General features: G+C 54.9%; 1 protein-coding gene across 5 annotated transcripts in view; it reads right to left on the reverse strand.

Annotated features, from left to right (window-relative positions):
• CUX2 (cut like homeobox 2) overlaps window positions 1–15007 on the reverse strand; it is a 217734-nt gene that overhangs the window by 11282 nt on the left and 191445 nt on the right. For 4 of the 5 annotated variants that reach the window (XM_067539539.1, XM_067539538.1, XM_067539540.1 and 1 more), the window contains 8 exons: window positions 14631–14822; window positions 13620–13678; window positions 13038–13086; window positions 12828–12927; window positions 10874–11515; window positions 6836–6937; window positions 1526–2283; window positions 143–302 (listed from right to left, as the gene is read on the reverse strand). In XM_067539539.1, coding sequence (XP_067395640.1) covers window positions 143–302; window positions 1526–2283; window positions 6836–6937; window positions 10874–11515; window positions 12828–12927; window positions 13038–13086; window positions 13620–13678; window positions 14631–14822 — 2062 coding nt within the window. The remainder of the gene's footprint in view (window positions 1–142; window positions 303–1525; window positions 2284–6835; window positions 6938–10873; window positions 11516–12827; window positions 12928–13037; window positions 13087–13619; window positions 13679–14630; window positions 14823–15007) is intronic. The other variant, XM_067539542.1, reaches the window with a different exon arrangement.

The raw sequence follows: 15007 nt of genomic DNA on the forward strand, positions 1-15007 counted from the left end.
TTAGTCTAGACCAAATCCTCTGAACATCTCCAATCTCTGGCCAAGTTGGAACCTGGAACCCAGGTCTGGCTTTGGCTCATCACGACGTACAATATTCCAGGTGGACAGTGCAGCTGTCGGACAAAGAGCCGCATGAACTTACCCTGTGGCGGGTTTGGTTGCTGGCTGATCCCCTGGCCAAGCTGATCAGTGAGCCATAACTGCATCCTGATAAAAGGTTCCCGGCCTTTCTGGGTCAGCTTGCTCCATGGTTTGGGCCTGGACAGCATGTCACTCACGCTTCCTTGAGACAAGCCCAGCACCTAGAGCAGGCGTCACAGGGGTGAGGTTGGGCGACACGTTCAGGAAGATGGGTTAGTCAAACACACGTTACTGGGCTCAGGAGAGGGGTAGCTGGGTGAAATAATGGCCTGCAATACCAGGAGGTCAGACTAGAGGATCTAGGAATCTTTACTGCTTCTTCCCACACGTTCCCCTCAGCTCAATCTAGTGGTAAGGGGGAGATTTCGAGCCACTGGACATCCAAAATATGGAGGCTGGAGACTCTCCTGATGCTCACAGCATCTCCTCGTCATGCCCTGCCCCCGGTTGAAAGTCTGTGCTGTGAGCTCCCTGCCCTGGGGGAAGACGGCGCGATGCCGTCTTTGTGCCCTCCTGATTGCTTCACGCCGGCCTAACAGAGTCAGCCCCCAGGGCTGCTCTAAATGGTGGCAAAGGGGCAAACCCCTCCCATTGCCAACATGTCTCCTACACTGGGCTCTGCAGTGTCTGCGTGTTTCATAGGGACTCCTGTTCCGGGGAAGCATTCTCCCAGGCGGCTGTGGGGCTTCTCTGGCCCATGTGCAGGCAGGGCGGAGAGACCCGCTGGGCGCAGATGTGCCCGGCACCCCCCAGAGCCAGTGCCACAAGTCTCAGAGCATGGGGGAGAAAGGACCGAACTCCAGCCAGAAAAGGCCCCAAAGCCCTTCTGGCCACCCAAGGGTGCTTCTGGCCATTCTGCCAGGCAGCTTCAGGGTGCAGTGGGGAGCTCCCGGGAGAGGGGGGAACAGGTGAGCCCCGGGCACAGCTCAGGGGCAGGAGGGGGGCAGAGGAGGCAGCCAGAGGCCTGTCGTTTGGAGCCGAGGGGAAGCTGTGGCTGGGCTTTTACTTGGCCACTTTACCCACCTCCCAGAGAAACTTGTTTGCGTTCCCTGTCGCTTCCCAGCCAGCCCGCCGCCCTCCTCTGCCCCCAGACCCGTCGACTGAGTTGCGCTTGGCGCGCCTGCCCCTCAACAGCGCTGAGCCCGGGGGGCGGGTTGGCAAACATCCCCAATAGCTGGGGGAGAGCCCCAAGCGTCCCCTCACCCCCGGCAGCCGCCCCCGCCCTTGATTCCGGGGGAAAGGGGTCTCCACTGGACTGAGAGGTGCACATCCTTCCCCGGGGGGCTGCTCGCAGAGGAGAGCTCAGGGGCGGTGGGGGGAGAAGCCGAAGGGGCTGGGACACCCGAGGGGAGCCGAGCGTGGCCAGCCCTAGGCAGGTCAGTACCTTTTCCCCGAAAATCCTCTGGCAGACCCCGTTCTTGGCCAGTTTCTCCTTCACCTGCCTGGTCAGCTCCAAGGTGTCCACCTCCCTGTACATATACATCTCGTACTGCTCAGGGGTCAGGGGGGGCACGGTCGGCTTGAGGGTCCGCGGGACGTACGCCGGGTAATAGGAGAGGCGGCCGGCGCTCGGCGGCTCCAAGCTGGCCCCTTCGGACTTCATCTCCACTGGCTTGGGGGGCTCGTCCTCGCCCGCAGCCAGCTCCTCCTCGGTGGGCTCTCCCCGCGGCCAGGCCCGCCCGTTGGCCAGGCTCGAGTAGCTGGAGGAGGAGGAGAGGGAGGGCGACACGGAGGTGTAGGAGCGGCTCAGCAGGCTCCTCTCGGACGCCCAGTGCTGGTCGAAGTAGGAGCCGGCGTCGCCGATCTCCGACTTGACCTTGCGGATGATGCTCTGCACGAAAGCGGCTGGGGACAGCACCGGCAGGGGGGTCTGCGTGGAGCTGGAGCTGCCGCCCGGCGTCCCCCCCTCCTGCTTGATGTAGGCCTGGACGATGTTCTGGCTGACGGCGGCCAAGGTGGAGCGCTCCGCGGGCGGCGTGGCGAGGGGCCTGCTGCTGCCGCTGCCGGACTCGATCTCCAGCAGGGCCCGCTGCTGGGCCTGCATCTCCCGCCGGGCCTGCTCAAGGATGCTTTTAATGGCGTCTTCCGAGTTGCTGTTGCCGTTGGTGACTGCCTGGGGAGCGGCCGAGTTCTTGGTTTCACCTGGGGATGGGAGACAACGTAGGAATGAGTGGGGTAGGGAAAGGGAAATGGAAGCTCACTGGGGAACGGGCATCTCGGTGTGGGGACGCACAGGAGATGGGATGGCTGCCATCCTGGCCAGCACATCAGGGGCTGATAAACCCATGTGAGCCGGGGTGAGGAAGGCAATGTCTTTTATTGGACCACTGGTTGGTGAAAGAGAAACTTTCCAGTGTGCCGAGGCTCTTCTAGGCTCTTTCCCAAAGCAGTTGGTCCAATAAAAGGCAGAAAAGACGACCTCACCTACCCTCTCCCTCCAATATCCGGGGACCAACCCAGCTGCAATACCAGTGGAAGCTGTTTATGTATCTGTGCACCCTAAATGGACAAACCGCTAGAAATCATGGCGAGCTTGCCCTTCGCAGTGTTTTCTGCAGAGTTCCAAAGTTGAAAGGGAACAAAGCCACGGCATTTGTGCAGGTAGCGTAAACTCTGTGAAACTGCAGGGTTACGTAACTGTGCCAAATGCAATCTAACGACAGCCTGCGACTACACGGGCGAAGGACAGGGAAAGCGTTTCCTTTGGATCCCTCCATTCTCATTTGCTTCAGCTTTAGGAACTACGGGGCTGAAACTTCACGCAATGACTCTGTAACGTGTCATAAACTGGATACCAAAAACCACTAGCCACTTTGGAAAATCTTGTCCCTAAAGCCCAGAGGGGAGCTGACTACCCATGCAAATATTCACATGAAGAATTAAATGAATCTCTGTTAAGGGCTATGGGGTTAGAGTCAGCAATACCACAATACATTATGCCGCACGTTCACTTCAAAGACAGGAGCAGAATACAATGCAGCAGGGCCAAGATGGAGGGGCAGCTCCAACTTAAAACCTAGTCCGTCAGGTTAACACGGTTTCAGGTGCCACATCTGCCCCTACAAGGTCCCCTTGCCAATACGTGTGGTTTCACAATCTCATTTTCCTAGTTTTTAAAATACGTTTCCTTGCTCTCGTTGGCTAGTGAAAGACCCACAGAAACAGGGGAGAGCGACCAATCCTGCACACGTTTGTGCATGTTGTCAGTGCCAGAACTGACAGACAGATGGGTTTGCAGGACGGGGCCCTGACAGACCAGATGGGAAATGGTGAAACTGACTAAACACAAAGTAACCAAACTAAAAATAGAGGGGAAAACAGAGGAGTGCACAAGGGGCGGGGGGAGCTGGAGCACAGCCCCCCCCCCCCCCCCCCCAATAATCGGCGGAGGCACAGAAATCCTCTGGCCCCGGGGCTGCATACATTTAGTCAGACGGCTCCACGGCGCATGGATTTTCCTTGGAACGGAGAGTGTGCTGCTGTTTATGTCCATGCGTACGATGTATGTGCGGGCGTGTGTTTAATGTGCCCCTCCGCAAGCAGCTACATTTCAATTCCTGCGCATGCCCCTGGCGAAAAATACCTTCCTTCTCTAATCTCTCACCGTCACTTTAGGGTTCCTTGAAACAAGAGCAGTTAAGCAGTTTCCAGATGGAGGTGTGATAAACCGGCTGTCGTCCAGTAGCTAAAGCTGGGAATCACGACAGCTGGGCGCTATTGCCGACTCGACCACTATGACCTGCTGTCTCTTGGGCAAGTCACTGCCTCCTTTTCTGCGCCCAGCTTTTGTTTTTGTCTATTTAGGTGTAAACTCCTTGGGGCCAGGACTACTCTCACTACGTGTCTGTACACAGCCTAGCACAAGGAGCCATGATTTTAGCTGGAGCCTGCTGGCACTGCCACAATACAAATAATTCTCTCATTTTGAATGTTGCTTTTGGCCTCTTAGATCCGGCAATTCCCATTTTAGGATTTTCTCTCTGCAGTCCAGTTTTGGGCATTTAATTTCTTTGCCTCTTAAAAAAAATTGCCTCTGCTTAACCTTGTTAGCATGTAAATTGTCCCAATCTGGACAGGCTGTTCACATCTCGTGGCAGTGAAGGGGGTATCGTGTGTCTGGAGTCAGGTTCCTGCATTCCTGGATGAATATGGCAGGAACCCACCTAGCCACATGAGGCATCTTGTATCTTCACCATGGAAAATGATTTATGATGTTCGAATATATGTAGCAGCCTTGTTTTTAGTCCATTGTTTTTAAATTCTCCCATAACTCATACTCAGGTGAAGAGATTTTACTTGACCCTTCTTAATAATCATCTTTGGCCACACATCCAGGTTGGAAAATTTCAGGTCTACTGGGACTGATTTGGAAAGTCGCAGTCACACAAAATCAGAGTTTGTCTGGACGCTAGTGCCCAGAAGAGTATATGTCTTGCCACACACACATACAGTCAGTGTTCTATTTCTACCTCTGAAAAATAAATTCCATTAAAGATGAGGCCAATATGCAAACATGTTTGTTTTCCCTGTCTGTTTTTCCACCATTCTCATGTCATTTAATTCTTGGGGATTCTGCTTTCTCAGCAGACTACCTGTTTGAAAGTATTTCACTTCTTGTAATTGACTCTGAACATAGTTTAATGATTCCTCGTGCATTCTCATTTAATCATCTGTTTCAGGGAAGAAAGGCTAGATCTGAAGTTTTTGAAAGATCACATATAACAGCAACGAAATGTACATTTCCTCTGGTGCTGGCAGGGAGGTGAAGCAGCCCTCAGAACTGTGGAAAAGTGTTTCCTCTCGAACAGCATTTAAATGGTTTGTTTTCATTCCTCTTTTCATTTTTATTACAATTGTGTGTGTGGATCTGGCAGAATGACATTGTCTCAGAGCTACTCAAAATCAGATCCAGCCCAATGGCAAGATAATGCTGCACTAGAGTAGATTAATCTTCAAAGACATGAAACTACAAGAAAAACCTAATTATGGAATTGCTTCAATAATCAGAGGTGCTCCTAAACCTGTGCCCAGCAGAGGGCAGCATACGCTGCATCCGTTTTAACGGACCTATAGGAAATGAAAAGTTTGAACTTCACACATGTCTTGCTCAGGACTAAGTAGTTCTAAGACTTCCAGGGAACTGATTTTACAGGGACACCTTCAGATTAAAAACTATATGGCCTGGATACTTCATCACACCTGGATGCTTAAAGGTAGGCTCCTAAATCCATCTAGACTGTCGACACCTCCAGGTCGATACCAAAATCAGACAATTATGGCCTAGAAGTTTAACAAACTGTCCAAGGCCAAGGTTTTTAAAGAGACTCGTGACTCGGGGGTGCCTGCAAAAGGGGCTTGGTCTTCAGAAAGCACTGACAGCAGCCAGCCCCTGGCAGTCAGACCTCGTGAAGTAATCTCACGCTAGGCCCTCAAAAACGGAAGAGTTGAAAATCACTAGACCAGTGGTTTGCAACCTTTTTGGCTCGAGGGCCACAGATCTCATTTTTACAACCCTGAAGGGCCACCAGTCTCCACCAGCAGCCCCCCCCCCCCCCCCCCCCACTGCAGATGGAAGGAGTTCAGTTAGGAAGCGGCCTCCTCATCGATCTCCCAGTCTGCAGCAGGGAAACCGCGTGCATCCTGTAGCCCTGTGTGCTCCACCTGGGTCCCTATGCAGTGGCTCCCTTCTGCAGCCAGGAGATCAGTGCTCCCTTCCCTCTGGCTCCAGCAGGGACCCCAGCACCTATGGACCCAGGCGGAGCGCTTTGCCGTGCTCCCTGCTACAGCCGGGGGAGGGGAGCGCTGATCTCCTGTCCCCTCGGCTGCAGCAGGGAGCCTGCACCGGTCTTTTAGCCCCGCGGAAACACCTGGGTCCATTCTGCAGCCAGGGGAGCTGCGGGACACTTTGCAAGCCCCTGCAGGCTATTTTTGGCCCCCGGGCAGCGGGTTGGGAACCACTGCACTAGACACTTCGGAAGACCTGCCGCCCCTACCAGTGTACAAAAATAACCCAGCTGCTGAAATAGGACGTGTTTGCTTCTCAGCCTCCCTGGGCTTGCTTTTTTGGTGGTGGTTCTCCCCTTTTGGCGCTTTTTTTCAGCTTCCCAGTGCGGACGGGCGGGTCAGTTTCACTTCCGGGAGCTCTGTGTGCTAGCACCAAGCAGCAGTGTGGGACGCAACCAGGCCAGGGGACTGTTTGTTCAGGTTAAAAACCAAAACAGACAAATCTGCTCCCCATTTGCTTTGCTTGGAAGGAGCAATAATCCCTGGGGGAGAGGAACACCCCCCATCAAACTGCTGCGAAGCCTGCTCCCAGCTAGAAGCTTCTGCCGCACTAGAACGGGTACCCTGGGTACTATGGTTATCATCATTTACTACCTGTGTGGCTGTCAGATTCACCCAGCCGAGCCCTCCACTTATTTTCTCCTCCTCATAAACAGTACCTGCAATATTTTAGCTCATTTAAAAAGTCCTGGACTCTGCTTTCCAGGTGCGGTATCTCAGAAGGAAGAGAACAATGAGAAAAGTGGGATTCCAGACACTGCCTCTCTTAACAGGTTCACCTGACAAATATTGCTTTGTCTGCGTGGTGGTGTAAATCCAAGGCATGCACGGAGGGTAACGCACATGCACTCATGTTTCAGACACATCTGTAAGATGGAGCTTCGCCTGGCTCCGTGACTTCCCCACCTACCTCCCTTCTGAGACTCAATTTCCTTCTTCGCTTGTTCCAGGATATTTTTGATGGCATCATCGGAGCCGGTCTCTGGAGTTCTAATCCTTGGTGTAATGCTACCTGATCAAAGAGGCATGATAACAGATTTGTCACTTGTGCTGTTTTTACAAGCTCAACTTGTACGTCAGGAAATATTTACTGAGGCTCATGTTCAGTTATTTTTAGGAATGCCAGTTTTAAGGAACTGTCACTCCAATTTGTCACTAGCAAGACTGAAGAGAGACCAGGTAACCGGCTGTCAGTTTTCGCCTCACTCATTTTCTACACCACACAGTGTGGCTTCGTCCCCATCTCCTGCCACTCTCTGGCTTGAAGGGCATTGAAATCCTATTCGCAACAAAGGTGGGACCACACACACGGAGCAGGGATGCTGGAATCAGGGGATGGGGGTCTGTATGCTGTGAAATCTACTTTGCTTCTGGAGAGATTCAACTCTAGGGAGATTTCACAGCACTGTGTTCTCAGCTACACTACCCCCTGCTGGCACCGTTTGGCCAGGTGGTAGGGGCACAAGTGAATGAGGGGTTGATCCCAGCTCAGCTTCCCCCTCCCTCCGCACAGGCGCTGAGGGGAAGGGCTCTATATTGGCTGCCTGGAGGTACAGGAGGCAGAGTGTCTTTGGCAGCCTCAGCCGTCACAGTCAGGACTATAGGGCTGGGCTGCTTTTGTGTTAGAACCGTTCTCCGCAGAGGACAGGACCCTGCCGTCTGGGACTGCAGCCTCTGCTAAGCTTCCCTCCAGCTTCCTGCCCTCTAGCTGGCAGAGAGGCCAAGGGCCCACCAGGAAGTGATCAGTATTTGTACGGCACCCGTCAGGTGCTCTGGTGCTTAGATACCACAGTGCTGGACCCAGCAGCAGAGCTGCAGACGTGCTGTTAGCTATCGCACCCATCCTGGGCCGTGACGCCACCAGCCCGTGTGTGTTAGGACCACACGCTGCCTTCTTTATGCTAGACTTTCAAGTTGTGCTTTTTTAGCATGCGCTAAACTGGGCGAGCTGAGCCTGGGCTGTCCCTCAACCTGCTCAGTGCATTGAAGGCAGGTCCCTGTCACACGCTGTGTGAGGACACGCCAGCTAACACATGCTAAAACCACTCCTCAAATCCAAGTCTCGCCAAGGCCCGGGCACTAACCAGGTGTTTTGTCTCCACAGTATGAATCCGGTGCCTTCATCAGCTCTAGATTTAAAACTCTGTGAAAAGACTCCATAGAACCATCGTTCCTACAGCATCTTTCTTTGGGGCTGCCCGAATCCAGACTTTAGTCCAGGATAACACCTCTGTGCCTTTCTACATGCCAGTGAAATACATACGTGTCCTACAGGTGGTCTCAGGAACGACCCAGCTCCCTGGATCTCACACTAGCAACACGGCAGCAGGATGAGAAGATGCTTTCGTTTGTTAGGGTGGGTCCGCGGGTCTGTCTAGTTAAACACTCGAACCACACTGACAAACAAAGGGCTCTTACAATGGCACGTCTAACAATGATGTACAGTTTTAAATTAGCCCTAACATAACTTGGTTGGGATTCCAGTCAGCTCCAAGTTTAAGACGGTTTTTATCCTCTGTGATCCCATAGTACATGTGTACATGTGGGAAACTGACCAGCATAGTTATTGCGGAATAACTATTCCAGAATACCTATGCCGGTATGATTGAACTATATTCTGGAACAACTCCCCTGTGGCAACGAACGCTCTATTCCACAATAAAAGTGATTTGATTCCGGAACCATTACTCGGCTCTCTGAGTGGAGTGATAGGAACAGATCAGACATACACCTGTCAGGGAAGGTCTAAGTATACTTGGTCCTGCCTCAGTGTGGGGTCATGGACTCGTGAGGTTCCTTCCAGCCCTACATTTTTCTGGTGCCCAACAGCTCTGTGGGTCAATTCCCACAGGCAGACAAGCCTTTAGAAACAAAAAAGCAGCTTCCACCACTTCTGGCTCCTGAAGCAGAGCGAGCCGAGCGCGTGACATGCTAACAGATGCAGTGGCTTAGCCCCTTTCCCCCCCTCCGTGCTGTATAACTGTACCACCTACAGTACAGCAAAGACCCAGGAGCTCACGTGCCTTCTGCGATACCACGCACCATCTGGATATTTGTTTGTAAAGAACTAAAGGCCCCGGGAAGTGTAGGAGTGGCTGGCTGGAGAAGATACGTGTTTGCTGAGAACTAGGACAGAGATATTGCTGCACCAGGCAACTGCTTTGAGCTGCACACCCTCCAGACCTCTCCTGCACCCCGATGGACTCTGAATGCTGCAGGTTTTTGGGGGGGGAATGAATCAGAAAAGTTGTACCCTCAGTTCTCTGCTTTTCAAGCATCTCCGTCCACGCAGCCTGAGCCTGGCTGTGGCCCGTCCGGTTAAGATGAGATTTTCTAACGTGTCTGGTAAATGCTAATATAGGTCATTTTGAGAGAGAGAGGAAACCAGAACGATGGTGCTGCACTGGTTTCTGGATTCTGCCCGACCCGGGTTAGCGCAGGGGAAGCTACAAGAGCTGGGACAGGGGCAGGGAGCCACGGAGCTAAAAAGGAGACAAGCGGAAAATGACGCTAGTTCAAAGCCCCCAGAGAACAGGCCTTGCGCCAGAGTCTGCTCTCGCTCACACCAGCGGCAGGTGGGGGAGACGCTTCAGCGGGTCACAGCCCGCCTATCAGTGGGAGGCCGAGCAGAGCCGGAGAGATGCTGCAGCAGGGTTAAAATCTACAGCAAGAAGAGCCGAAGGATCAGGCCTCCTAGACAATGGAGCCGCAGCATCCTGAGAGTCACTTTACATTGGCTGGTCAGGGTTTTCCCCTCGTCCCACAGGAACCAGAAGTTACTGTCACCGCTGAGCTCCTCTGAAGTGCACACAGCAGCTGATGCTGTTAACGCTTTGTGCCAAGTCTAGGTGATGGTACGCACTGGTTCGCTACTGGCAGAAGACATTGATTTGCAATGGGGTTAGCCCAGGTTGAAATGGCCTGGTGTCATCTGGGGCTGGTTTAGGGTTTTGAGTCTGTATTTGTTTAATTCTCATTGGCCTGGGAGCTGTGGGCAGCCAGGCGCTAGGGAACACAGGCCAACATTTGCAAAGCTGACTGCCTGAAGTTCAGCTCCTCAAAAAAAGGGACCTGATTTTCCCCGCGATGCCGAGCATCTGCCCGGGGAAGCACCTTGAAATATCAGGTCACCCAACCTGGGAAACAGTGGCCAGAGTCCTCCCAGGAGAACCTGCCTAAATCTCGTTGCTAATCTGCAAATGAGGTAACACCTCCCAGCAAAGATGGTTGGTCTTGTGGTTAAACCGTAGCCTGAAGCGCTAGGTGGCCTGGGTTCTAGTCCCAGCTCTGACACAGGTGGCCTCAGACAAGTAATTTCCCCTCTCTGTGCCTGCGTTTCCCTCCTCATACGCTAGGGATAAGGTCTCCCTGGCTGAGCGTGTGAGTGTTTGCACCAATCCCTTGCAGGGAGGTGCTGGGGAATTGCTTGGGCTGATTATTTAATAGCAGAGAAAGCAACAGTACCGAGGGCTCCTGTCAAAACGTCGGTATTGTGACAAAACATTCTCCTGTCCCTTGACTGGTGTGCCCTGAAACACGCTGATGAATAATTAATTGGCAGAAGAAATGGATAAAGCGCACTCAGCGACGCAGCCTCCTTCAGCTTTGTTTCCAATCATTAGTATTCAGCAGGGCCCAACCCTCCCTCCATGCCCGCAGGTGCTCAGCCCCTCACAGGGTCGCACCCCAGCCTGCTGTTCACCGGTGTCGGGGATCTGGGTCTCCTCTGGGCTATGGACTCACCCCAGCAGCTCCAGCAAGGCAAAAAGAGCAGCCAGCAGCTGCCCCCAAAGTCTGCGAATGCAGCAGAGACCCAAGAAAGCAGCCACAGGGGGCCCCTTCCCAGATAAGGCGAGGCCCTGACAGCCAGCGCCGGGCGACAAAGGGGGGTGTCGCACTCCAGCATCCGCATCCGCAGCGGCAGAGCCAACTCCCTCGTGCCACTCACCTCGCTGGCGCACCTGAATGGTCCTCAGAGCCAGCACGTTCTGCTCGTCGGAGAGGAACTGCTTCATCTTGATGAACGGCTCTTTCCCCTTCACCGTCAGTTTGCGCCAGGGCTTGGGCCGGGCCAGGATCTCGCTGACGGAGCCCTGCGAGAGCCCCAGAACATAATGGCCGAAGACCCGCTGGCCGATGTTGTGTTTCAGCAGCTGCTCCTTGACCTGGAAGGCGATCTCGGCCGTGTCCAGCTGCTCCTCGTCGGCCGAACTGGCGCTGCTGCCTTCCGACTGGTCGCTGGGCGGGCTGGAGTCGCTGGCGGGGGCGGCGGGGGCGGGGGGCAGCGCGGTGCTTTTGGCAGCGTAGAAGGGGGAGGGGAAGGCCAGCACGCTGCCGTTCTCGCTCTTGTACACCGGCGCCAGCAGCTGCTTGGGCAGCAAGGTGTCCACTGGCAGCCGCTCGCCCGCACCCATGCTGGGGAAAGGGGACAAGGAGAAAGTCCTCTGGGCTTCCGGGGCCATGGCGGGGGCCAGCAGAGGTTGGACAGGGCTGGGGGGGGCGGGATCTTCCCCGGGCTGCTGGGGAGAGGAGTAGGACTGGTCCGTGCCCATAGACGCCTTCACCAACTCGTCCTCAGAATGATCCTCCTCTAGAGACGAAAGAGAGACACACACTATAGCGCAGGCTGCCTGGGCTGGGGCCGGTGAGAGGCCAGCGCTGGGGGGAGTCCAGCCGGGCCTGCGATCCACGCAGAGCCAGCCGGCTTTGTCACCCACACGGCCGCGCCATCCAGACACATCACACCGGCCCCTGGCCTGGGGCTCGTTTCTGAGCTCAGGGCCTCAGCGCCCACTGAGCAACTCGGGCAAGGGGTGGCCAAAGGACTTTTAGTTTAATCCAGGCCTGCAGATCTCACCACTGCAATTACAAACCCGGGGCTGGGCTGTCCCCGCGGGGTGTTAAATTGCCGTGTAGATGGTCGGGGTCGGGGTTTAGGACAATGTCTACACTGCATTTAAACAGCCCCTTAGCCCGGGCCAGCCGCGGTGTCTGACTGAAGGGGAGACGCACCCTAAGCGGCATGGCGGGCAGCCCTGCATGTACAAAGGGACAGGCCAGCCTTGCCCCCGGTGCCTCGGAGACCCGTGATGGCAGCGGAGCAGCTCCTGCCTTCAGCCCCGAAGCTGGGGTCGAGGCAGGGCCCGAGAGGGCTCTCAGCTCCAGGATTTGCCCCCTCCTGGTCCCGCAGAGCCTGGGTTAGCCGACCCGCTGCCAACAGGTTTCCTCAGGCCTTTGCCCGACGGAGACGTGTGCCCCCAGCTAAACACCCGGAGGTGAATCTCGGTACGCTCCATGTGCTGGAGCCCCGTAAAGCAAAGGCTACCACACTCCACACTAACGCCTAGAGCCTCTATTGCGCCTTCCGGCCAGCGCAGCTTCCAAAGGCGGGGGAAGGGCTAGCGACGAGGTACCTGCAGCACCGGTGGGGAAGGATGGTCTGGGGGCCAAAGCAGCAGCCTCAGGCTCAGGTGATTTGGGTTCCGTCCCCAGCTCTGCTACAGACGCCTTGTGTGAGCCGGCGCAAGTCATAGCACGCCTCTGTGCCTCAGTTTCCCCATCTGTAAAATGCCTCTTCTCTGGCTCAGGGGGGTTGTGAGACTCAGTGCTGGTGTCTGCACAGCAGTCTCTGATGGAAGATGCCACAAATACTCAAGGATCTGTCATTAAGGCCTAGCATTTTCAAGGAGCCTAAGGGAAACTGGTATCCAATTCCCACTGAATTCAGTGACCGGCCCAGGGACAAGTGAGTGGGAGTTTTTGAGGGAACCCAGGGACAGTTCTGACAGTTGCATTTGTCTGTTTTTAACAATAAATACATCAGTGGGGAAGGGTTATAAATATAAAACCAAACAAGGAAAACGACACGACTACAACTAAAAAAATCAATCCGGTTGCCCTACCAGTGTTGGCTAAGAGATTTGGCTTTTCCAAAAGGTATTTCTGGGATGGATAGAAAGATTCTTTTCCTAGAAGCAACGTATCATCCGATTTTGCTATGCTCTGAAAGAGAGAAAGCAGGATTTGGGATATGTTTATCGATTGACTGCCCTGGAGATGAAGGATTTTGCAACCGATTCTTAGCGGCTTCCCAAGCAGATTCTAGCACTTGCCTGGGAAAGGCTGCAGTTTGCAGATGCCAGCTTCATTGCTTTCAGGATGCTGGGAGAGAAACAAGACAGGGTTAGTCCTGCTGCTAATTCTCCCCATTGATTGCCAGTCAGATCAAAGACTGACTCACAGGGGAGGAAGGTGACTCGGGAGGTTTGGACAGGATGTCTGCTCTGTCCCGTCCAAGGTCTGCCTTTGAAAGCAGGGGGAAGGTTTTTTAATTAACGGCTGCTGTTTCCCATCGGAGCTACTGGCGCAGCTTTTCCCTGCCACGCTGCCATCGAGCTGCCGATCTCGATGCGATCTGACAGCCTCACCGCAGGAGGGTTTGCGGGTGACCTCGGCAGGCCCAGGGTTGGGAGCCGGGGGTGAGGGTGTTCTCTGCCTTCAGCGACAGGCTGGCAAGTGCGCTACAAAACTGCCGGAATGGCTCCGGGGAGACGTCTGGGGGACCCTGGCTGAAACGCAGCTACGAACAGCCCGCGGGGCACATGGGTGCTCTTGGGGTCGTGTCCCCCAGGCGCGCACACGCCCCAGCAGGGTACGAGGGCAGGGGAGGAACTGTGCGCAGCTGTGGACCTTACCTCAGCTCCGTTTTAATCTCCTCGTAGTCAGACTGGGCCTGCAATTTTTCTTCCAGCTTCTAAACAAGGAAGGAGAGTGAAAGAAGAGTCAGAATTGCTTGGTCCTTCCCCCAGGAACACGCCCAGCTCTCAGCAGCCCAGGCTAACCATGACCTGGCAGCCTTCGCTATCAGGAGTTCCTCCGTATCCTCTAGCTACAATCAGCCTGGGGAACTGAGACGCTACAGACCCAGGCTGGCGAGTCAAACGCCAGCGATGCCGTGCTAGGGAGACAAACTGATCTGTTGTGACGAGCTCAACAGACCCACAACTGCCCGTCTCTGGTCTGTGCCAAGCTTCAGTCCAGGGCCCTGTAACATGCACGCCACGGTGCCCGGGCCATGCGGTGGGCAAGGATTATTCGCAGAGCACCCAGCAGCCCGTTAACTTCAGGGGGGAAAAAAAAATCAAGCGATGGTGATTAGTGTGTGGGTGTGTGGGTGTGTGTGCGGACACGCGCACTGCACTGCACTGTGCTGGGCAGGGTATCTAACCCCCTCAGGCGAGTGTCATCTCCTTTGCTTCCCAGCTGTCCCACCAAGAGATGGGCTGAGGCGCACAGCTGCTGCAAACGGGCACAGCTCCCTTGACTTTCCTGGAACGAGGCTGAGACTCCGGCCCAGGCCCTGGATTGGCAATTCTCCTTCAGCGCCAGCAGGAAGGGCCTGGCTCCGATCTCTCTGAATCCAGTAGGACTCCAACTTCAGCGGAGTCTCTCCTGATTTTACACCACATCATGCCGATCAGAATCAGGCCCATAAAGCTGTTCTCCTGTATGTAAACCTCTCCCCCGACTCCTCGGACTGCCTGTTTACAGATGTGCAGGGATGGATTTCCCCAGGGGAATCTCCTGGGCCCTGCTCAGCACTTCCCAGTTGCATGACAGCTTTTTTCAGGCACCTAAGGGGGTGAGGCAGCCCTCCACCCCCGCCACTGTCATTCCTACTCGTAGGGACAGAAAGGGGCACGTACTTCAATCGCTTCGTTCTTGGCCGTGAGCTGCTGCTCCAGATCCGCGATCTGGTTGGCCGAGGATTCTTCCAGCTCTTGCAGGGAGTTCTGGAGATGCTGAACATCCTTGAGGAGTCGGAGTATCTCCCGGTCCTTCGCCGCCAGCGTGGCCTCAAGCCTGGGTCCAGAGCACAGCGAATAGTTCACTTTGTCCTGCAAAGAGATCAGGGCGGCGTTAACCATCCAGTCGCGGGGCCCTGGGGTTCTACTCGGAGCAGAGCTGGTCCGGCAGCCCAAAAGCTCCCGATTCCAGCGTCTCCTATCTCAGGGGTTGCTGTACGCTCGGCCTGCTGTGCGGGGTCCGGTTACGCTCCGTCCCCGAGGGAACAGAACCCAGC

This window comes from Emydura macquarii, unplaced genomic scaffold (assembly GCF_026122565.2).
Source record: "Emydura macquarii macquarii isolate MOO-44397 ecotype Brisbane River unplaced genomic scaffold, CSIRO-AGI_Emac_v2 contig_554, whole genome shotgun sequence".
NCBI classification, from domain to species: domain Eukaryota; kingdom Metazoa; phylum Chordata; order Testudines; family Chelidae; genus Emydura; species Emydura macquarii.